Source organism: Lineus longissimus, chromosome 6, assembly GCF_910592395.1.
Source record: "Lineus longissimus chromosome 6, tnLinLong1.2, whole genome shotgun sequence".
Lineage (NCBI taxonomy): Eukaryota > Metazoa > Nemertea > Pilidiophora > Heteronemertea > Lineidae > Lineus > Lineus longissimus.
This window is the reverse complement of record NC_088313.1, coordinates 18,367,734-18,390,433: the sequence shown is the minus strand read 5'-3', so window position 1 is coordinate 18,390,433 and position 22,700 is coordinate 18,367,734. Positions and strand designations below refer to the sequence as shown.

At 40.9% G+C, this 22,700-nt stretch overlaps 4 protein-coding genes across 4 annotated transcripts; 2 read left to right on the top strand and 2 right to left on the bottom strand.

Annotated features, from left to right (window-relative positions):
• The first annotated feature begins 7 nt into the window (after positions 1–7).
• Positions 8–6,461, top strand: LOC135489594 (uncharacterized). Its single transcript, XM_064775013.1, has 8 exons — positions 8–111; positions 485–658; positions 983–1,203; positions 1,496–1,559; positions 1,900–3,551; positions 3,776–4,025; positions 4,178–4,321; positions 4,499–6,461. Exons 2-8 carry the CDS (start codon positions 560–562, stop codon positions 4,622–4,624), a joined length of 2,556 nt encoding a protein of 851 aa, XP_064631083.1. The 5' UTR covers positions 8–111; positions 485–559; the 3' UTR covers positions 4,625–6,461.
• Positions 6,462–7,510: 1,049 nt separating this feature from the next.
• On the bottom strand, positions 7,511–15,574 carry LOC135489589 (kinesin-like protein KIF11-A). Its single transcript, XM_064775000.1, has 18 exons — positions 15,433–15,574; positions 14,917–15,150; positions 14,630–14,768; positions 14,325–14,447; positions 13,945–14,069; positions 13,508–13,841; positions 13,118–13,302; positions 12,670–12,757; positions 12,035–12,452; positions 11,709–11,881; positions 11,368–11,496; positions 10,966–11,133; positions 10,586–10,740; positions 10,063–10,342; positions 9,602–9,824; positions 9,162–9,331; positions 8,930–9,043; positions 7,511–8,761 (listed from the first exon to the last, which is right to left on the bottom strand). The coding sequence occupies exons 1-18, from the start codon at positions 15,492–15,494 to the stop codon at positions 8,603–8,605; spliced, it is 3,279 nt and encodes a 1,092-aa protein (XP_064631070.1). The 5' UTR covers positions 15,495–15,574; the 3' UTR covers positions 7,511–8,602.
• Positions 15,575–15,722: 148 nt separating this feature from the next.
• LOC135489612 (histone-lysine N-trimethyltransferase SMYD5-like) lies at positions 15,723–20,061 on the top strand. The gene is made up of 11 exons (XM_064775043.1): positions 15,723–15,779; positions 16,080–16,334; positions 16,489–16,610; positions 16,893–16,962; positions 17,254–17,358; positions 17,526–17,588; positions 17,734–17,911; positions 18,040–18,096; positions 18,395–18,489; positions 18,639–18,709; positions 19,052–20,061. Exons 1-11 carry the CDS (start codon positions 15,723–15,725, stop codon positions 19,170–19,172), a joined length of 1,194 nt encoding a protein of 397 aa, XP_064631113.1. The 3' UTR covers positions 19,173–20,061.
• A 394-nt stretch (positions 20,062–20,455) lies between these two features.
• On the bottom strand, positions 20,456–22,649 carry LOC135489614 (protein O-mannose kinase-like). The gene is made up of 3 exons (XM_064775046.1): positions 22,499–22,649; positions 21,909–22,260; positions 20,456–21,592 (listed from the first exon to the last, which is right to left on the bottom strand). Exons 2-3 carry the CDS (start codon positions 22,239–22,241, stop codon positions 20,846–20,848), a joined length of 1,080 nt encoding a protein of 359 aa, XP_064631116.1. The 5' UTR covers positions 22,242–22,260; positions 22,499–22,649; the 3' UTR covers positions 20,456–20,845.
• Between the last annotated feature and the right edge of the window lie 51 nt (positions 22,650–22,700).

Genomic DNA, 22,700 nt, shown 5'->3' with positions numbered 1-22,700 from the left:
TATATGCCGTATTTTCACTTCCTGGTTTTGACACAATCAAGAAATTGGTTGTCAAAAATTAACAAAATGCAAGCTCAATGGAAAAGTTTCATGTTTATAAGTATTAAATAAGTATGCATCGGATCTGCTCCAACTTGACCTTTGTATTGAAGTACCCTATATATTGTCAGATAATTGATATTGTAACTTAAACAGTGTTTTTGTGGCACAAGAATATTTTTGACAGACAGGGTGTCCCAGAAAAAATGGAGTAACTTGAGAGGGTTTGTTGCAGCATTGTGTGGTATGCTGTAAAGTTGCGCGATATTGTATCGCCACGTCATGAGAAGATTGTGCATAATATTGCCACCTTTTGAAGGGAATTAACGTCATGACGTATGCGGGAGTGGCGATGCGTAACGTTAGAAGTTTTTCTCTTCGACTTTTAGTAATCTCTTATTCTTTGAGACAGGTTGTACAGCCGAAAATTTCTTTACACTTCCAGGCGCTTCTACCTTCAAATGAAATGATAACCTCATAATTACTTTAAATACTATACAAGTACAAGTTCTGCTACAAGATGGATTTCTCCAGTATTGACTGTGCTGAGAAAGTTGTCCTTCAGCAAGGATATCTCAAAAAGGTGCCCAACAAAAACAAGTTTGGTGTGTCATTCAAGGTAAGGAGTCCAGTATTGTTTCCAATACTCCTTTATTATTATCTTAGTCACCTTATTATCACCTTATTACGTACAGTACTTCATACAGTTTGATCATCTTGTACTGTATGAAGTGCCTTATCAAATGCTTTGAATTGAAAATCAGGTAAGTTGCTCAATAGCATGAGCAAAAAGAACTTGCACTTTCAGAAAGAGTTTTTGAAAGAACAAGGAATCTGTTATTCTCTCACTTACCAGAATGTAGTAGGGAGAACTGATAGTGCCTCAACCTCGGGATTGTAAAGAAATATCTACTCCCAACTAATGTGTGTTTTGTTTTTTCAGAAGTGGGAGAGGAGATGGTTTGTTTTCTGTTCAGTGAATGGCTCACCATGTCTTGAGTATCATGAAAGTGAAGACTCCTACTTAAAGAGGGAGCCACCTATCAATATCATCTGGTTAGCAACCACCCAGTATGTGATCCAGGCAATGGCAGATGAGAAACATGAGAACATGTTTACTATCGGGATGACTGATCGTCTCCTGAATCTCATTGCCCCAACAAGGCATGTACACTTCGTCGTTTGAGTTTAGAGTTAAGACTAATGCTGAATTCTACTACTGGAAAATCCAGCACAATCTGAATGTGTTCTGTGTGATGGTTAAATTACTAGATCAGCTAAAAGCAACCTATGTCAATAGTTATTCCTTTAATTTATTTGCCTTAAATGGAAGTTTTTAAAGAACGGTACTAATGATTTGGATCTACCTCTAAATTACTGTTGACTTATCTTGTCGACTGGATTGGAGTTGTTTGTGGAAAATGAATGAGAAATTTATGTTTTTGTCTTTCTGCAGAGACGTAATGGAATCATGGCTCAGTACATTGGAAATACATTTAGAAAGACTTGGTATAATTGAAGTAAGTTAAAACTTTCTTAGATGAATCAGATTTGTTTGTATGTTGGTTAAAAATGTACCAAAATGTCCCCCTTTCCATACAGCATCCCCTGACCCATTCAAATATTCCTGCAATCAAAACAGATTATCTAAATGCTGTCGGAGAGAATCGCTAATCTCTTTCACATGCGCATACTAGGGCTGACCAGGAATTGATCGTGAGACCTCAGAGGTGACGGGCACTGATGTTTCCACTGTAACTTTCCAGCAGCCCATGTATCCACTGTTTAGTTGGGTCAAAAATGGCAGAAATTCACAAGACAGGTGTTGTGTTCTAGTCATTATCTTTTCTTTATTTCCAGACTGCTGAAGATCGGTATTCTGCCTTTCCTGGGGCGCCAGCTCGAGCAACTGTAGATGACACTCCTGCTGATTTTCGGAAAGCATCTGACTCGCAGAAACTTACATCCTTCCATAAACCCACAGAAGACGTGATTGATCTAAAAAAGACATCAGTCAATCAGCCTACGCATGTTGCTTTACCAGACGAGACTGGAAGTTCAGGTGATGGAGCATCTGGGGGAGAGATTAGACAAGAATTTGAAGACCTTGTTGAGGCTAAGGCCAAAGCCAAAAGAGATTTTGAAGTCATTGAGTCTCAGAGGAGAGCTTTGGAAGGAGGATTTGGTGACACTGCTGAAGCTAAAGCCAAAGCTAAACAGGAATTTGAAGCTGAAGAAAAAAGGACCTTGGATGAATTTGCCGACATTGCTGAAGCCAGAGCTGCTGAGGCAAAGAGGGGATTGTCGGATGGATTTGAGGATGTGACTGCTGTCAAGGCTGTAGCACAAGCAAGGACTGTCTCTGAATGTAGCTCAGGAAGTGATCAAGTGTTTGAAGATATTGATGCTGCGAAAAGACAAGCACAGGCTCGAATGGCTTCTCTAGGGTCAGATCAAAGTGATAGTTTTCCGCCTCTGCCACCACCCAGAACATTATCTGTACCCATTCCTGCCCCAAGATCATCACTTCAGAACTCCACAGTTGCACGTCCGCTGGGATCCAGAAAGGAATCCATTGATGAAATTGATCTGATCAAAGCTCAGAACAAGAGGAACGAGGCCCAGCAGCATGTGCAGATGGGTGGCTCTCCCATGCGAGATCCACGATCCCCACTTCCACCACTCCCACCACTCCCACCACTTCCTGATGAGGATTTAAAAAAGACAAAATCTGCTTTAGAGCCACCAGAGAAACCTGGTGCGGCGAACTGTGAGAAGTCACCAAGGAGCAGACGGCACTTGGAACAACAATTGGCTGGTACTTATGGTCGAGCTGAGGAGAATTTGTACGAGCCTCCAAGGCCTGGAGGATTACCGCCCGACTTCCCCAGCAAACCTCCTCCACCCCCACCTACTCATCCTGGTATGCGACGCCATTCGTCAGGGCAAGGTCCTAGAGACATGTATGGTGCTCTATGGAATGATGATTTACCACTTATGCTGCCAGATAAGAAACGATCAACGCCATTGAAGAGGCAGGATTCTCGTGGTCTGAGGATTACAAGTGATGAAGAAACGGCCTTGATTCGTCGAGGTGCAAGCAGTACATCAGAACCACCGCCTTTACCCAAGGGTCGACCCAGTGGTCCACCACCTTTGAGGTCCAATTCCCTTACTATTTCCCCGCTTCAAGCTGCTGGTACTTTTGATCCAGATGCTATTAAAAATCTAATGGAGTCAACCAGCGAGTACAATAGGTCCCTCATGGAGCAAGCACGTGAGAAGGGTTTAAACCCTGCACAGCCTCAGTCAAATCCTGCATCGGGTAGTATGCTGCGACAGCATTCAGTGAAGGGGATTATGATGTCACCAGCCACAGCAATCGGTCTGAAGGAACGTGAAGTTGATCAACTCCGTCAGGAGATTAATCATCCAGGGGGCGTAAAAACGCACTTACGCAGGAAAGATTGTTATCAGACCTTGGCTCTCATAGATTTCTTGGATGCCGTTTGGTGAGTAAAAAATAGATCAGGCTGAATTACTTGACAGTTAGAGTCCTTGGGTTACCTCTGCTTCTTTTGCTCAGAACAGCAATGTGGCAGTGTTGGGTATCGGGTAGAATTCAGTTAGATTTGGCTTCCTCCTTTCTAGTTTATCTGGCTTTTCCTTCTCAGACCAGATTAAAAGGAGAAGTACTTGATGCGCCTTGATTGATTTTCTTTCCTTCTCTTTTCAGGGTTGTAGGCTGGAACCAAAAAGCCAGTCCATTCCTTCACAATGCATTCCACATCGGAGATCGTATTGTTTCAATCAATGGGTTCGACGTGGTTGATGCTGAATATGCCCAGAGACTAATACGACACAGTTCGGATGATGAACGGGTGGAATTCGTTGTGCGTAGGACGCCATATGCCAGTGTTTATGCCATAAAGAGGTCAGCTGAGGGTGAGAGCCTGGGGTTCAAACGGGAAGGTGGAACTGCTGTGGTAGGTAGTATTACTGTGGGCTATTTTGGGGGGGTTGCAGGGTGGCGGTCGGAACGATATGATGTTGTACCTCGGAGTACTACCAGGAAAATAGACGGGTTGCTTTGGCATTACTTCTGTTGAAATCCACTGTGATTTTGATTCCATTCCAGATTTATCAAGTGAACAACGATGGTCTTGCAGCACGTCATGGTCTTCCGATGCAGGCATGTAGTTTGGATGGCAGATCACCATGTCATTGGGTGCTAACAGAGGTCAACAATCGACCTCTCAACTTATTCTTCAAGGATAAGGAGGTGAGGAAAACTTTTCATAAAACATTTCTTTGATATCATATGGCGACAAAGTAGTTTGGTACCTTTTTAGGTTTATCTGTTACGTTCTCTTCCTTTGGTCCAACTATAAAGTTTACAATACAACTAGGATACTCTACCCATAATCATCTTTTAACCTAACGATAATGTGTTTTACAGATTGAGCACCGCCTGAATGCAGTTGGTAAGGATATCTCAATCATGGTGCAGCCCTATGACTTCATACACACTATCAAGAAGCTCCTGAAGAAAGTGAAAGGATACAAGGACTTCATTGTGCAATAGGAAAAGGAGATTATTGATTTGTATTGTGGAACAACATTAAACCTTGAACAAGGCCTTGTGTCACCTGCGACTCAGGTTGTTTGGACAAATGATTATGTGGCAACATGTATTTAATTGTCATAGGAGAATCTCTGGATGCAGCTCTGGACAGAAAGATTGAAAATGCCTCGCAAATCCTGCAGTCATTATCTCATGCAGCAAAAATGACTTGTTTACTATGGTTATCGCAACAAGAATTAGTGATCCCTGCCAACTGTGATAAATATGAAACACAGTGATTACCGGTTTTCTCTGCAGGCAAGAGATGTTTTTGTTTCACGTATCGTCGATTATAATTGCAGGCAGCAGCGTATATTGAGGACTGCCAATCTCCTTAGGTTACTTTTCTAGCATTATAATGGGTTTATATCCGTTTATTTCATCCATTTATTGCTTTGTTTCAGAAAAGATTTGGAAATAGGTCTGGAGAGAAAATCAATGCCATATTTGATATGTATTTATTGTCAAAATTATGAATGACTGAAAGGGGAATGAAGTAATAGGGTGATATGGGTGGTATTCAGGCCAGCAAAGTTAAAACTTGGTGCAGAAAATTGGTGCTTGTTTTAGGATATTATTTTCCTCTGTTAAGAGATTTTTAAAGCTTTTCTCTTGCCGTGGGCGGTATCTCATAATCAAAGCCACAACCTTGAGAAGAGGGAGGGTTTTATGATCAAGTTTGTTAAAGTTTTTTGAAAGTGTAATATTTTGTTGCCCGTTACTGTTGTATTATAATGTATATTTTAACAACAACAAGTGTTGAATAGTGTGAATTGAATATGAAACACAAAAGTAACATATGTAAGCGTGTCTCTGGCGGCCAGTTCAGGAGACAAGGCTCTTGTAACTAACACATGTCATCGGAAGAAATTATCATCTATTTCTCCTCTTAATACATTGTACACGTATTTAAATTACTACTTGTTAATAATCCAGAAATGTAATTAAAACTGTGTGTTTGATGTTTGGGACCTTTCATATTTTCTGATTCAAAAGAAAATTGCTCAATTAGATTTGGTTGTCGGACCACAAATCTTTGAATATTGATTTGACAAGTGTTTCTTTGCGAGTCTGTTGATTCTATGTAAAGTCATTCCTGAAATCTGAACCTCCCCCCCCCACGTTCGCACACTCGTGTGTTTTACACTTTCAGGCACTTGTCTCAAAAAACCGTTGTGAAGTATTTGAGATGTTTTGTAACTGCTGTGGCCAGTAAATAATTTGTTATCTCAAATATCACTGCTGTTTTACTGCCACTGTTCCTCAGATACACCACAATGACAATCAATACTTTAATTGTGACATTTATATACACAGGTTGCCTTCAAGTTTTGCTATATGTTTAATACAATCATTGTGAACTACATGTTGATTAGATGTTTTAAACATTCTTAGCTGGCTCACATTTACTTCTTGATGTGATGTAGATATGGAAGTGTGATAATTGTCATTGCATGGAGGAAGAATTTCATCTCTGTTATACATGTATCCAAGTGATCAACTACTTCATTACTGTTCCATCTCGGTTGACACTCACTCTACACTAACTTGTACCTTCACTAGTGAAATAGTAGTAGAAGAGAATATGAGGTTGAATGCTATAGGCTGTCCTGGCCTTGAAGAGTATTCATAACAAACATTATAAAGGCCTCATTCCATCCTCATCAGTCCTACATGTGTCTCTCCCACTAGGACTTGTGGTTGTATGTACTTTATACTTTAACTTGATAAACTTGATGCGATTCCCTTTGCTTCCAACATTCTTAGGCTGAATTTACATAAAATTTGTACCTCATAAATAAAAGTATTATTAGTATAATATATTTTAGAGTTAGTTTTTCATTGTACAAGTTCTACATGTACAAGTTGGCATTGATTAATCAAAACTTGTCTATAAGCCTCCTAACCTTGTGCATCGTCAGCCTGCCTCTTTTGTCATCTACCAAACTACACGGGAAATCCATTGTCAGGTCGGTTTTCAGGGCACCTCAAGGTGCCTTAAGAACATAGGCTCCATGTCCTTGTGAACTTCTGTTTGGCCTATTGGACGTTCCATGGCTTGTACCAAGAATTCATGAGGGACCAGGGAACCTAAAATGGAGACCATGGAAAAAAATTTACTTGGAAACAGTCTATGTTATACATGTACGCTGCCTTGGGCTGTATCCATGAGTTCATGTAGACTGTTTTACTTGTGACATGCACACAGGCAGTGAACCATTGTACATTCTAATAGGCTGTGACTTGTGATCATTTCCTCTTGTGCATGGCACATGTGCCCTATTGACTGGGGCAAGGTAACATGGTCATGACGCCTCAAGTCGACAAAAGAACAGTCAATGGATACCAAGCCTATGCATGGATCCAGTAGAATTTCAACTTGGCTGTTGCCTATCCATCAGAGGTCGAAAAGCCAGAACATGCATCTGGGTAATCATCTCCCGTCAAAGTTATTAGTTTACATGGAAAAGTGACATTGCCATCGTCTTTAATCATGTGGGTAATTGGCCTTCGTTCATGGACAACTAGCTGTCTTCGTCTGATATGAGACAATCATCCTTGCCCAACTAGACATCTCAGTCTGAAATGAGACAATCGTATTTGGACCACGACGCGAGGCCAACCAACATGAGACGATTGTCCTTGGACAAGTAGCCATCTCAGACTGATAAGAGACAACCATCACAGCACAACTAGTGTTTCAGTTCTTTACGAGATGATTGTCCTTGCACAACTGTCTCAGTTTGATAGGAAACGTGGCTCCTCCTCTTCTGTAGCAAACAAACACAGCCAAACAACTACTTTTACATACAAGAACCAGTTTATATTTTTCGTTATTGTCTCCATGATAAAAATTATCTCGCTAATAAATACATGACATGACCATCTTACACAGAAAACCAATTTCCGAATTATTGCATACACTTGTCTCATGCTTGGTGGTTATTTATACATGGATTTGAAAATGCATATTGTTTTAGCAAGCTAGGGATATGAAAATCGACACTGTATTAAAGAACTGACAAGAAGCAGTTTTAACCAATAAGTGAATATACCTCAAAGCAAAACTACAAGGCAAGAACAGTGGAACATTCCTCACAGAGACTTACATAGTTTTGCTCAACGGGATAAGAGACAATTTGAACACCCCGAGGACAGCAATAAATGTATGAAATATGATTATAACCTTCCAGACCAAATTTCTAAGAACGATGATATTGCACACAATAGTACAGTAGAACCTTCCTTGCTAACGCCTCAGCCAGTGGAACACCTCTGTATCAAGGTACCGAGCTTCAGTCCAAAACACCAGTGTTCATTCCCAAGTGTGTCTGTGATAGAGGGCATGTTTTCACTCGCATCACCACTGACAGAATACTTTACTCAACAATTACAACTCACCACTAATTATACAAAGCCAGATCTTCTAGCGGTCAAAACATACAAGACAGTAAACCATATTATGACTTGTCAGATACCATGATCACTCCAAAATCATTATTGCATACACTACTGGCGATTAATATCAGCCAGCCAGCTTCTCATTTCCATTCATCCCGGTATTTTCAAATACTTTGTCTGAAGCCTAGATTATAAAATCTCGCTCATAATTATTTACAAGAATAAAAAACAGAATATACATTACACATCAATTCACTAAAATCAAGGTCAGTTACCAAGCAACCTACGATATATTTTCAGTCTTACATTGAAAAGCAAGAACAATAGGCCTACACTTGGGAAAAGATCATGGAACTTTCAACTGTAGACAAGCATCTAAAGTAACAAAGGCTTTCCAACAAAGCCATCGATATTGACCATTCATAAAATCTATACAGTGACAGTCTTCTGGCAGGTATAGCATTGTATGTTTGTACACGGTGATAAACACAGATTTAAAACCGAAACCAGTCAAGGGGTCCTTCGAAAATCGTATCATCAGTTACTGTTATTGCTGTTTCGTAATGGTAGACGTGACCGAACCTTTGGTGTCAGTTTTTCGTGTGTTTTGGGTGTGCGCGTCCGACTCGGGTGCGGACATCTGGGTTTTTTCTTTGTCGCCGCTGGTGTACAGTTTTCTTTGAAGACCTCTTCACACTGTAAAAAGGAATCACACTGTAAATTACACATGATAATGAGAGATGGCAGCATTTTGATGTTTTTAAATTACCTTCACCTAACCTCAATTTCATAGAAAGTTAAGAGGAGACAAATTCAAAATTGACAGATGAAACGTCATAGATCCCTAGCGTCCACTGTACTTACTTTAATACTTTCTTCTTCCTGTGAAAGATCTGATTTTGAAGAAGTAGAAGACTCGTCATCACTCACACTTGCAGCATCCGCGCTGATATCAGTTGTTCCACTCTGCATGGACTCCTTAAAAGAGACAACGGTAAATGCAGAACAAGTCCTTTGGCAAACAGTCCTAGTGAATGCCGAAACATAGTGGTAGAGTGAATACAATAACATGTTTCACAGATCAGGTTATGCTTACCAGTCCTTCATCTTCCTCCTCAGTTGTCTCATCTGGGAGCGGCATGGCCTGTAACTTGGTCAGCACCTCATGATCCATGTTCACTGTGAACTGCTTCAGTAGAGTATCATGGGGCTGTGTCTTCATCAGGCGCCTTGGGTAGCTGAAGTCACGTCGCTGGGGAGTGGTGCCTGAAAATATAATCAATGCTCTCTAAATGATATGAAATCCCATGCAGACTGTCTAACTTCTCCATATCTCCTTAGTCATAATATCCTACCCGAACATAGCATGCAGCTGCGTGATTGAGAGAAGTATCCTGGCTACTTGGAACCTGCATCAAGGACAAGCTCTTCTTAGGACATGAGAAACAACAAATTCGATAACTACACCTAAAACACGACTGTCTATCAGAGGTATCAAATAAAGAAAAAGCTGAAAGAATGCTGCTCTTCTCTTACCTGTGGGCACATCCTTGACTAGTTCCTCAGACACAAGGCCCTCGACATCTCGGAGACGCTTCTGCAGTTCCTGGCTTTCTTCGCTGGAGAAACTGTTTTGTTTGTTCCTCATGGTCTCGAGGTATTGCTTGTGGCTTTCCATGTCAGCCTGGTGCAACTCGTGCTGTACGCCGGCTGTTGTCTGTTCTGCTTCTAAAGAAGCTGCACACTTGTGGACGAATTCCTGAAAAAACAACCAAAGTTGTACAATAAATAACTGTAAGAGATAGGTTACATTTGTTGTTCAAACATGCCAGAATGTAGAAGGAGGTAAGATACTTTGCCATGTGTTCATTGTGTGAAATGAAAAAATAGGGAACAAGATAGAGCATGCGCCTGTGTGGAGGAAAGGAGGTGTTTTTCGTGGGCAGATATCACTGTTCAAGCCCTTGGTGACTTTTTTTCCAAAATCAATATATTACCTGTACACTTTCGGTAATCTGTCCAACATCTGTTTGAAGGCCTTGCTTATGATCCCCAGTTGCCTCTACCATAGTTTTATGATGCTGAGTCCATGCATCTTGCTGACCCTGGAAGAAGGTATCAACGTCTCGATGCAACGTTGTCCTGATTTCTTGACTATCCTGGTTCAGCCTCGCCACCTCTCCGATACCCCTCTGTGCTGCAGCCGTATCATCCGTTGTCTGCTGTGTGAAGATTGTGCGATGGATTTCAGTGTCGGCGAAGAGTTTCTGCGTTGAACTGAAATTAAAAAAGGTCCTTGAATTCCTGCATCAAACGAAATTCAACATATCAAAAAGTTCTTTCTCTCCTTTTACTTCATAGAAGATTCACCCGATTGCAGTATGAAACAACATCCAGTTGATTCTGCTATATTGATGATCCCGAGCCGTATCAAAATCACCCTATGTACCTTTCCGTTCGCCTGAATTACTGCCAGGGACCAAATCTACAACACCCTTTCAAAGAATCTTGAATACTCACCATTGTATTTGTTTGTTCATCTCAACAACCATGGCATCATTTTGGACGAAATTGTCCATCACGCGTTGTGTGGCCTCTGACCGATGTTTACTCTGCTCTTCTACAACGTTCTGTATTGCATTTGTCACATCCTCAATCAGTTTATGCTTCAGGTTCTGGAGAAACAATGAAATGAGACTGTTTAAAGAACGCAAAGCAAGAGGTACTGGCGCACCGAGAGAAAGCACCATGATCAAAGAAAGTAGTTTGACAATGATGGTGGATCATTCACTTTGTGTCAATCACAGCCTTGTTGAACAGATAAACTCATGATTCGACAAGACGTAAACAAGAAGTCCCAACTGAATATCACTTGAAATAGAAGCAATCAAGTCTCTCACCTCTGCCAACTCGTTCTGTGATTCCAGCATGCCAGACGTCAGATTCTTATGGTGGTCGAGATAGCTGCTTTGCTGCTTGGTGAATGCTCCAACTTGTTCCTCAGCTTGTCGTAGACCACACTGTTGTTCTGCCACAAACTGATTCACAATGCCTTGATGGTGGCACATCTGGAAAGTACATAAAGACACATCTTTATCCAGACAAACAAAACCCTATATCTTGCAGGAGTGTATATATTTTAGGCTGAGCAAGGCACTACTTGACCAGAGGAATTGGCTGAACCCAATCTGCAAACTTAAGGGTGGCAAAGAAAAATGAATGAAGACCATTACAGAGCTGAAGACTTGGAATCCCATCAACCAAAAATCGACGCTTAAGAAGCCAGTTCAATGAAAAGTTACCTGGTTATTCAAAGTCTGACTCAACTCTGCCAGGGCCTCACTCTGCTGTGTAAATTGGTTCAACAGGCTGTCCATCAACGGTTGAAACATGTGTTCTTGGAAGGAGACGAAATTTGTTATCGCTGTATCCTGCAAGGAGACATTATGTTATTTTTAGTTACCATCTGTCACTTGAAAGAATATCACACCGGTAAACGGAAAAAAATCATCCTGAGCAGAACAATATCAGTGACATTCACTGGTTGTGAATGGTACAAAAGTTAACATAATCTGCCTCGGACGGCATCCAAGACTGTAACAACATATTGCAGTTTTAAGAGAAATAAGGCAATGACACGAACCTTGGCGGTGTTTGCTTGGTTTGCCAAGGAACTCAGACAAGTTTCCTCCTTGTCCTTTAGCTGAACATGCTGTAATTGTAATGAGTTTGTCTGCTCTTTCAGCTTGCCCATGACACTGGTGAGTGCACTACACAGACCCTGAACCTCAGCCGCACGTCTGCTTAAGCCTGCATCTGAAGAGGGAAGATATGACATTTTTAGATGATCCGGAGTCTGCAGGAATGATCTGATTTTGTGTAGCCCCATGACCAAAATCATACACATTGTCCTGCATTTTAAACTCATACCACGATCACGGGCAACTAAAGAAATCAAAATATACTTACTGATGTTAGCGGAGAGATTATTACCAAGTTCAATCTGGGAGACTGAGTACTGCTGAAGGTTGTTATCCATGTTGCGAACGTTGTCCGTAAACCGAGAAAGGAAAGTCTCTTTTGTGGTCTCATTTACCGCCTCCACGCTTTTCAATCTGTCAACCTTGGCGTGCAGGCCATGGACATCCGACGTACTGGAGTCTGCCGTTTTCACAAGCTGAGATGCCTGGCTGAACAAGCCCTTCTCTGTTTTGACATGCTCATTCACCAAGAATCGCTGTTCCTCTCTTTCTACCTCAGTCTCCTTCAAGGCCACTTTGGTTTGTCTCAGGACCACCTTCGTGTGGTCGAGCTGTTGTGTAGTGTCGTCTAGCTGTTCTTCTACCATCATCAACTCTTGTTTAGTGATGCTGAACATCTCAGAAATCTGAAGGAAAAGAACAAGGAATATACAGGATTTACTGGATGCTGATCCAACCACTTCATCACAGTGACATAAATTGGTTGTAGTTTCATCATCATTCAACATCTTTTTTCACTTCCTGTTTATTTCTCACTTGATACACTTGGTTTGTTCGATTGCAAGCAAGAGAGAAGAGAGGTTGGAGGTCGACTTCATTGTCTCTGCAGTCAAGCAATCTCACCTTTATGAATTCATCTTTGGTCAACTTCAGATGTTCATCCAGCTCCTTGATCTGGTCGCGCTGTTGCATAAGATCAGTCTGCATTTGACTGCAATGGAAAACAGGTAAGGTCTGACAAGAAATCAATTCAGAAACATCTAACAAGGCAACAGACAAGGCTGACGATTTGTGATGCGAAGCCAGTGGAAGAGGTGTAGCTGCTCCTGTCTCTGACTAGCGATCATGAGGTCCCTGCTGTGATCCAGGTTGCTGGTCAGGTTGTAGCACTGATTAAGCAGCTCATCTGAGGTCTGCTGAAAGGTTTTAGGATAGAACGGGGTTACTGTGTTCTGAGATACTTCAAGTCACGATATAGCAGACATATGATATATCGAGAAGATATATCGAGAGAACAGATGCTTGAAGTCAGGATCAACTGAATTCAGAACAAGACCATAGCTCCATGTACCTGTAGTTCTCATTGTCTAAGTATATTCCATTCTTCTCCCTACAGGCCTGCAGATCGCGTCTCAACCTCTCCAATTCTTCTGTGTATTCCCTCAGCAGATGCTTCTTGGTGAGTTTCTGGTTTACCTCTGGTCGATTGGTGATGTTTTTAGCACGGTGAGCATAGTCCAATGTACTCAGAGTTTCCTACAATAAATTCAATTGTGTAAGAATTTCCTTTCAAGGAAATTGTAGACTTGTTGCAAAGTGATGACCATACAGGTTCACCCTCACATACCATGTTTACAAAACTTAAAAGTTCAAACATTTGGACCATATAGAACTGCATACAGTGTTAAACAGAACAAGGATAGAACTACATGAGGTGAACTAGGGGCAAATTTCTACATACCTCAAGGTTGCAAGAAGCTGGTGAGATGGTAGCAATAATGGAAGTCTTTGTTCTCCCTCCGAGTGAGTCTTGAAGCAACCTGGTCAGTTTGCTTTCTCTGTAGGGAACATGGGGGGCGTGTTCCACAAGTGCTGTGATCACACGGCCAAGGGTCAACAAACTCTGGTTGATATTGCCAGCTTCGCGTGCCCTCTTATCTACCGCACCAGACCGGCCAATATTCTCGCTGCCAGCAAGATCGACCAGATTCAACTTCCCTGTCTTTAGGAGTTCTTCGCCATCAATGGAGTTTTCCTTTGTGTGAATGGTCACTGAGAAAACGGAATGCGAACGACTGAAATGAAACAAGACTAGAATATACGAAATTCTTGCACAGATACAACATCAAGGTTGATTTGCTTTATGCTGCAAGATGAGTAATTCTAACAAGTACTGACCTTGATTGTGCATTCATGAGGGTTGAAGCAGTCTGTCTTTTGGCAGCACCCTTCTCCAAGATGTTATACACCTCATTTTTGTTGTGGACAACCACTTCTTCAAGACCCTGGATGACTACGGAACCCTGAAAGAGTGTTGGAAGAAATGACACTTCGGAGTAAAAGGCTTCTTCTTCTTACAAGCCTGCCTGTGCTATATCATCGGTTCAGTACTGTTGGGATATGAAGTGGTTTGTGCTTTCAAGGTCTTGTTGTGTTCCCCCAGTTTTTTCTCGACATTGCTGTCTGTGGACCAGAATTGACGTTCTCCCGCTGGTGTAAGATGTGAGGCACAAAGAGACTCCTTCACCTATATCACTTATCTGGTTCTTGTTTCTCACCTTTCGATTGGCATCATCAAAGATACGCATTCGACAGTTATCGCCTTCATTGGAGCTCAAAAGATCAAATAGCTCCTCATTGTAGAGCTCCAGGAATGACACACGGACAGAATGTTCAACCTCCTGAAATAGACAGAGAAATGTGACTTTCGTCTTCATTCACAAAACAACAACTTCAAACTGCCGACATCATTATGATCTTATATATTCAAGATTGCTGATAATTCAGCTTAGTGGAGGCCTTTCAAATCATTACTCGACCTTCATTGGAACAAATTGTTATCTTTCTGCAGCAATATATATACCTGTTTCTGCAGCCTCTCAAACAACTGATGAAGTGTTCTTGGAATGATACCAGCCAGAGGATCTTCTTCCCAGGACATCTCTTCTTCAGATCTCTCACCAACCATTGTAAAGGTCTTCCCTGTACCGGTCTGCCCATATCTAAAACAACAACATCAAATTACAAAGAAAACTACTTGAGGAGTTGGTTTCAGTCGACATCCTGTATAATTCTTTTCATTTTCAAATATCAGATGGACCAGATATTCCTTCATGTGACACTTGGAATGCATTCATCATGGCCACTTACGCAAACACGGTACAATTGTAGCCCAGGAGGACTTCATCGAGGATGGGGAGTACCACTTCCTTGTAGACTTCAAGCTGTTTAGAATGGGGTCCAAACACCCGATCAAAGGCAAAAGTCTTGGTATTTGCCACCCCGGTTGAATGTTGCTTCTCCTTCACTGAGATCTCTTTCTTTTCTGTGTTGCATTCTAAGACGCTGAAGCTTCCAGATTTCTTCTCTTTGTAGTTTTGAGGTCTGAAATTAGATAACATGTGGTATAAGTTACTATAAGACTAGTCTAAGGGAGGGAAGTAAGAAGATTTTACTGTTTATGATTATGACTATGTGACTGATTGTTCATATGCCTAGGCTCCCCTGCGCACAGTTTGATGATTTGCGCTGAATTCCTGTACTAGTTCCCAGTAATCCCATGGTTATTTTGACATTAGCATAGGCACAGTGTGGTAATAGTGTATATCACTGAATGTATACATGTATATAATGTATTCATGCATGTTGGCACAATGCATTCCTCACCTGCACCGAACAACAACTTGAATGTGTTGATTTTTGTCTTTTTCACCCTTTTTGGGGGCCATTTTCTTGATAGGGCGGTACTTTGAACTACGTGTTACACAATGAAAAGAATATCAGATAGCACAGTGTAACTCGTTTGTCATAAAAGGGTATTTAAAACGACACGATGAACGAGCAATAGATAGTGTTTTGAAATTGGTAGCAAATGGTAATAACCAATCAGAGCACTTGTTACAAAAAACTTGCAACTAGCTCGATTTTTATTGGAGGAAAGTTTTCCACCGACCAAGATGGCTGCCTCCATAAGGGAAGCTCCCGGTGTAAAAATCTTACAAATCCCGAAAAAGGTGGGTTAAGTTCTGATTTTTCTTTGATAATTTTTCATCGTATTTGAAGTTGAATGTCAACTTGTGCGTTCACTGGAAACTTCTTCAAGTTTGTATATCGCAGTTGCGATTTATTGGACTTCCTTTTTCGTCCCCTATGCTCCATGTACATGGCATGTATATAAATGTACAGTGTACATTAATGTACAAGTCAATGCAATGTGCTTATGTGTGGGTGATTGTGAGTCTTTTGTATGAAAATTGAAATGCTGCTGCATAAAAACATAGTGACCTATGTGCACCAAAAATTATTTTTTTCAGGGGAAAGGCCTTTTTGCTGATAAAGACTTCAAGGAAGGAGATACCCTTTTCAGTGAAGAGCCACTTGTTTGCACTCAGTTCCTTTGGAATGCATATTACAAGTACACCGCTTGTGATTACTGTATGAAGTCATTGGAGACTGCAGAGGAGATGTACCGGCGCTTGGCCAGCCTTCCATCAGCTTCTCTTCCTCATTACGAGTGCTGTGACCGAAAGTGTCATGAAGGCGAACATGTAACTTGCCCACATTGCCAGGTTGGTATTGCCCTACATGTACGTAATTGCTGCACGTTATCTGTATCCGAGGTCTTTAAAATGATATATCCCGAAAAAGCCCCAGGTGATAATTCATCAGTATGATGGACATTCACACTCAGGAGGAGCCTGTAAGTTCATTGTTTTGTTGCAGATACTCTATTGTAGTGCTCGTTGTCGGGATCAGGCCTGGAGTCAACACCACCAAACACTGTGTCTGGGAGCCTCAAGAGATGATCCCGACCATCCATTGAATAAGCTACAGGAGACATGGAGGTGAGTTCTTACAGCTCAATCAGGTCTCCCTGGTTCATGGAGACAATTTTTGGTTGACATCACTGTCAGTTTCATAATCACACTGTTCAGGACAAGTCAAAAGTGTAAGGGACCTTCGCCAAGGTTGTCTTAAATGTTATTGGCAGCTTCAACAAGTCTTCACCAGGACCAGCGGCTTCACCATCTCACTTCACGGTATCAAGTAATCGTTCACATGTCCTGCCTCTTGCCCTCTTGTCGCCCTCATTACAGGTAAATGACTTATACATGTTTGTTATTCAGGAACATGCATTTCCCCCCGGAGACTGCCAGTATCATGATATTGGTGAGGATGATAGCCATGGTCAAACAGGTAGGTGGGTAACCATATCATCGGATTACAAAACAGTCAACTCTCAATGAAGCTACTGATATTCATTCATGCCTCTGGCTTAGATTTTTTTGGTTTCTGCTATTTATATTTACCAGATTAGTATAAGTAACTGAAATGATTAGCAATGCAAGTTTCAAGAAATTAGCCTCGATAGTTTTTGATAGCATCGCAATCCAAAAGGCATTGTCCCTTTAGCATCCTTTCGTGCTGCAAATAGTGTTGCATATTCATGTAATTTTGACAAGTTTTAAAATTCTTTTTTTCTACAAGACCAGCAATAAAGAAGCCATACTCTCAGCATTCTCTGAGTTTTGCCATAGAACAGTCAATGAGGAAGAAGCAATTGCTCACAAGTTATTAGGTACAGAATTCCAGGTACGGTACATTTCTATCATTCCTACCCTGAAGGGTTTAGTATCTCAACAGAGACCCTCTGCTTTGAGGTCAATTCCTTAAGCGTCCAGGCCAAGTCACCTCTGAGATTGTAGGTACATTCCCTGGACTGGGTTTTCTTTTTTACCTCAAATATTTCTTTTTTTCAGGAGCAAGTAGAAATCTTACGGAATCTGTTCACTGAATCTCTGTATGATGAAGAGTTGAGTCAGGTTAGAATTTTGCTACATCCAATGATTCATGTGGTCTGTTCATTTTTACCACCCTTTCTTTTGAATTTCACCTTGAAAATGGATATCATCAACACCAAAAATGTACCTTGGTCAAGTTTTATTTCGATTCTTACATGTATTTCAGTGGTTCACTCCAACTGGCTTTCGGTCGTTATTTGCCCTACTTGGAACCAATGGCCAAGGCATAGGAACCAGTGCTCTTAGTGTGTGGGTGAAGAACTGTGACCAGCTAAATCTTCCCGAGTCGGAGAGGGCTGAACTTGACAAGTTTATTGACAAAGTGTATGAAGATATGGACAAGGGTGAGTGTGGTTTGATTCACATGCTGCCTTCGATTTGAGATGAAATCAATTTCAAAAAGATTCCTCCACTACACTGTCTTTTGGTTCATTTGACAATTTGATTATCAATTTCATGATTCCATTTTCAGAGTCTGGCATGTTTCTCAACTGTGAAGGATCTGGTTTATATGCTCTACAAAGTACCTGTAAGTTTTACTTTTCCCTCACTCTCGGTGCTTCCACCAATTGTTACACAAAGTATTTCCTAGATGCTGCATAGAAGTAAACTAGTAACTGCGAATTGCTATGAATGACAGTCAGTGTATATATTACATTCTTTGTCTTACTTGGATGAGAATGAGAGGGGGTGAGAATTAGACCTCAAGAACATTTTGGCAGTCACTCCAGAGCTAGTTTGCGCCAATGTAGTTGAAACCTTCCAGAGCAATACACAGAGCAAAGTGTTCCTGTAAGGGGAAAATGAACATGATATTTACCTTTAAGGCAACCACAGCTGTGTGCCCAATGCAGAGGTCACCTTCCCCCACAACAACCACGTACTGGAGATGATTGCAACTCAAGATATCAAGGCTGGACAGGTGAGGGAAATCAATGACAGTTTTGCTTCTCCTCCTTTGTGTAAAGTCGTGATCCCAGTATGTCCCATTCAAGTTATGTTTCTTAATCTTGATTTCGGTATCTGTGGTATGTTGTATTTGTAATTGATTACCTCAATGTTCATTTTCAGGAGATCTGTATTTGTTACCTGGATGAGTGCCAACGTGACCGAAGTCGCCATTCTCGGCAGAAGGTACTGAGGTAAGGTTGCTTTCGAAATGTCACATAACTGTCTTCAGTCTGACCATGTCTGGGAACATTCGGCCAATGAAAAGTCATTTCAGGATGGCAAATCTAGTAACCTTATTTGAAAATTTTACAGCATACGGTGTATCATGAGTCGGTTGCATCCTGGTTAATTTGATCTGCTGACGGAACTGTCTGAAAGATTACACTCTGTGATGCTCTTTAGCACAAGTGACTACACAATAGCATTTCCCACAGTAGTGTTGTGCAGTGATCCTGGTTGTTTGGCTTCTCATTACATCATTGTGACAAAGATGTCGCTATTTCTTACCCTCTGCTCTTTCCTATTCTCTTCAGGGATAACTACCTGTTTACGTGTTCATGCGTGAAGTGTGAGGAACAAGTAAATGATCCTGACGTGTCGTCTGCCGAGGATGATTCAGATGAAGAAGGCTCCGACATGGAAATGGATTCTTGAGGGCATTCATCTGTTGACTGCATTGGGTTGCATGCTTAAGAGATCTGGAATACCGCCGTTGTTGGAACTGGGACCGAGACATTTTGACTGCCTGAGACCAGAACCCTCAATGTAGTGACTAGCTTTTGGCCCCAACCGTCAGGGTGTCCATTGTCCTAAGAGGAAACCATTCTATTATCATGATGTGCACAGTCTTGTTGGTCTCTGTTGTTTGATGCAAGTGTATTTGCTCAAAGATTAGAATTCTAGTACATGGTGGTTAACCTTGAGTCAACAGTGGTAGCCTTAATGTGTTATCTGTCTGATTCTTTATGCTTGTTATCAGTTAATTTTAAAATTTCTTTGGTTTTAGTTTACTTCCAGGAATGTGCCCTGTTAGTGATGTTTGCAGTCATTCTGCATTGAAAATTGTCTTGGGGAAATCAAGTTGATTGTTGGTGACCACTTTCGCTTTGTGGAAGTAGGCTAGGCATGTTTTAAGAGTAGCTTGTGCAATTCAAATGGGTTTTTGAAGTCTACTGTGGTAAAAATTCATGGTAATGGTGCTTATCAGGTGTTCGTTCAATCATGCAACATACATTTGTAATGTCATTGGAAGTTTTCTTCAATTGGCTCTTGTTGAATGCGACTGAATGGTTTTGTTTGTACTGTAGGTTTGCGTTTGACAATGCATTTGCGAAATCATAAAAATTAAACACAAAAATTTCCTGTTTTACACAATGAGCAACTTTATGTTGAAATATCTATGTCACTTCTCATATCCTTGTGTTGCTACCATCTCAAGTCTGAGCTCTGAATTCAAAAGGCATCTGCATTTCATTGTTTCCAATATTCATAGTATATTTTGGTCATGTTTAACTTGTAAACGTAAGAAGTGTATCATACTTTATCCTCCTAATAAAATTCTTCAGAAAATATCCATTTTTTGTAGCGATTCCTTGTGTTAAAATGAAACTGAAGTTACAAAACTTCATCAAATTCTGAGAATGTAGTTCTTAACCACTCTCCTTTGACTTTATCTGTACACACTAAGTGTTGAGCCCTTCAGGTTGAAGTCCTTGTCGATAGGTTGTGACACTAGTGGCAGGAGTCCTTTCAATCACTACGGCTGCAACATGTGAAAACATGAAAAGCAGAAAGGCCTCACACACAGTTCTGAAAGTCTCAGGAACAGAAATCTCTCCAGATGTACATATGTAATTGAGGATCATCTCGGGACCAGTCCTTAGGTTTACCTTGTCTTCGTGTTGACCCCTGAACGAAATAAGATCACATATCACAACTTCAGTGCACTTTCAGCTTTATTTGAAAATATGTATTATAAAAGATAACAGAATTTCATGCGGTAAATGCCGACTTAGGCAATAGCACAGAAGTCAAAACCGATACAGAACACTTAGAACATGCAGTGAGGATGCTGATATGCAAGCCACATGTGACACTCAGAACACAAATCTGGGTCGGATAACATTTACTGTGGGAAGAACACAGTGCCAGATTCTAATTCAGCATAGACATGTATTGCATGTATTTTGTTAGGTTATGGCTCTAAAACAAATAAGGGTGCTGACACTCATGAGACTAAGTGCAATAAAATACCCAACAAGCTACAGAGAAGTTCTCACAATAATGGACAAGCCGAAACACACAATGAACACAATGAAATACTTTGACTACAACTCCTTGTAGCTGTGTAAGCCTATGTATTTCCTCACTCGCATGTACTCTTCTAATAAATCATCTGCACTGGGGCGCAGTTTTGGATTAGAATTTTTACATTTTGTATGTATTTTATGGAGGTGAAATTTCAACACATCAGTCCCACGTTTATCACCAATAAAAAACAGACAAATATCTGGCACTTTCCAGATGTCAATTTTCTCATCATAACCAGACATATCCTTGTCACTGAACTCCACATCTGGGTAAGGCCAGAGTTGTTCAGGAGCAACGAAATCACCCGTTAATTGTCGATGGCCACATTTAATTCCTTGTCCATCCTTGACCTCAGGCAAGGCATCTAAATCATTAACTATCAACCGGATATCATAAGTCACTAAGTACTGCTCAAGAGTTTTTTGCAAGTCATTTGAATCACACATTACTCTCTTTCCAATCGAACTGTTGTGGAGGGACGCTAGAATCTCTGCATAATCCAAGCATAACTGAAATCTTGTCGTGAGATTATTGATTTGCAGGTGCTGTGGGATTTGCAGCGTCTGCTCAAGTTGTACTGCAGATTTGAAGTGGTGGTACTCAGTGATAAATGTATCATCACAGGAACCGATAAACTGTGTGACTCTGGCGTGAGGCTGGAATGCCTTCAACATCTCCAGACCATGATGGAAGTCAGCCTTGTATTCATCCTGTGTAAGACTGTTCACTGCTACTTTGTGACCCTTCCAATCAGCTAGTTGTACCTGAAGTAAAAGAATAGCACAAGTCAAAAGTACCATCTGGGAGCATATACTTGTAAGAAGGAGCTGTTGGAGGCACAAAAAACTGAAAAGTCTGCTGTAAAAAGCTTCGAATAACAGCCATTTTCTTAGTCTGATAGCGATACATTCTAATTCTAATTTGGAAAATTAGGACACAAAAAAAGCAGAGATGAAATTGGAATAAAATGTTAATCCAGTCTAATCCAGTTAATCCTTGCCAGTCATCAACCTGCAGTCATGCTGGTGTCATTTTGTTAAGACTAGACAATTATATCAAGCTCCAGACTTTACAACCTACCAATTTCACAACTCCACGATCAACTGTGCTTCCAATGTGGACATCCTTCTCCAAATCTTGACATGTCAGCCAAGAACGACATTCTTTCATCCCTGGCAGGAAAAATGAGCCATGTTCGCATGGCTGGTAGCAGACATGTTCATCTTTGACATAGTCATGACGGCATTCTAATTCTTCTTCTGCCCCTAGTGGAGGATAGAAGCCATAAAGGGTCACAGCTCCAGCGAATAGAACAGGGAGTATCACATGGAGAGAATCAGTGATGTAAACTCTCCAGAAGTAGCCTCTGCTGGGTTCATCTTCCTCTTCATCTAAGTTGCACCATTTAGCCATGCTTCAACAGCCTTCAAGCCTAAAATTAGACAAGGAACATTGTTATATCCTGAATGATCCTTCATAAGAAAAGACAATTGAAGCCAACTAATTTAAGTAGTCTTTTGCCTATGTGTGGTACAACCATGGAGCTATTATTAATGATACCTCCATGGTCTGACCGAGTGTCTAACTGAACAACTTTAACAACATAACTGCCACAGCAGTAAACTGAACACTTACACTACAGTCAAAACCTTTCCAGAAAAAATATTTACCAGCTCAGTTTCCTTGTGTGGTTGTAACAAATAAAGTGTCAAAAGATTTACTTTCTGCAACAGAATTTAGAGAAATCGATACTCCTCGTTAGCTGGAAATAAGAGTTAAGTGTCCTTTTTTGATAACTTTCGTTTTGTAGGGTCATCCACCATTTATAGATCACATGACTGAAAAGTTGTCTTATCAGCCAATCAAAACCAT

What these genes read in the sequence shown, in the direction of transcription:
- LOC135489614 (XM_064775046.1), bottom strand. Translation starts at nt 22,241, where the DNA reads ATGGCTAAATGGTGCAACTTAGATGAAGAGGAAGATGAACCCAGCAGA. An exon ending in ATCGTGGAGTTGTGAAATTG is followed by an intron (nt 21,593 to 21,908) that starts GTAGGTTGTAAA and finishes CTTTTACTTCAG; the next exon opens with GTACAACTAGCTGATTGGAA.
- LOC135489589 (XM_064775000.1), bottom strand. Translation starts at nt 15,494, where the DNA reads ATGGCCCCCAAAAAGGGTGAAAAAGACAAAAATCAACACATTCAAGTT. An exon ending in CAGCTTCTTGCAACCTTGAG is followed by an intron (nt 13,303 to 13,507) that starts GTATGTAGAAAT and finishes AATTTATTGTAG; the next exon opens with GAAACTCTGAGTACATTGGA. An exon ending in GTCAGACTTTGAATAACCAG is followed by an intron (nt 11,134 to 11,367) that starts GTAACTTTTCAT and finishes TGTACTTTCCAG; the next exon opens with ATGTGCCACCATCAAGGCAT.
- LOC135489594 (XM_064775013.1), top strand. Translation starts at nt 560, where the DNA reads ATGGATTTCTCCAGTATTGACTGTGCTGAGAAAGTTGTCCTTCAGCAA. An exon ending in AAAGACTTGGTATAATTGAA is followed by an intron (nt 1,560 to 1,899) that starts GTAAGTTAAAAC and finishes CTTTATTTCCAG; the next exon opens with ACTGCTGAAGATCGGTATTC. An exon ending in GGGAAGGTGGAACTGCTGTG is followed by an intron (nt 4,026 to 4,177) that starts GTAGGTAGTATT and finishes ATTCCATTCCAG; the next exon opens with ATTTATCAAGTGAACAACGA.
- LOC135489612 (XM_064775043.1), top strand. Translation starts at nt 15,723, where the DNA reads ATGGCTGCCTCCATAAGGGAAGCTCCCGGTGTAAAAATCTTACAAATC. An exon ending in TCTTACAAATCCCGAAAAAG is followed by an intron (nt 15,780 to 16,079) that starts GTGGGTTAAGTT and finishes TATTTTTTTCAG; the next exon opens with GGGAAAGGCCTTTTTGCTGA. An exon ending in TCTCGGCAGAAGGTACTGAG is followed by an intron (nt 18,710 to 19,051) that starts GTAAGGTTGCTT and finishes TATTCTCTTCAG; the next exon opens with GGATAACTACCTGTTTACGT.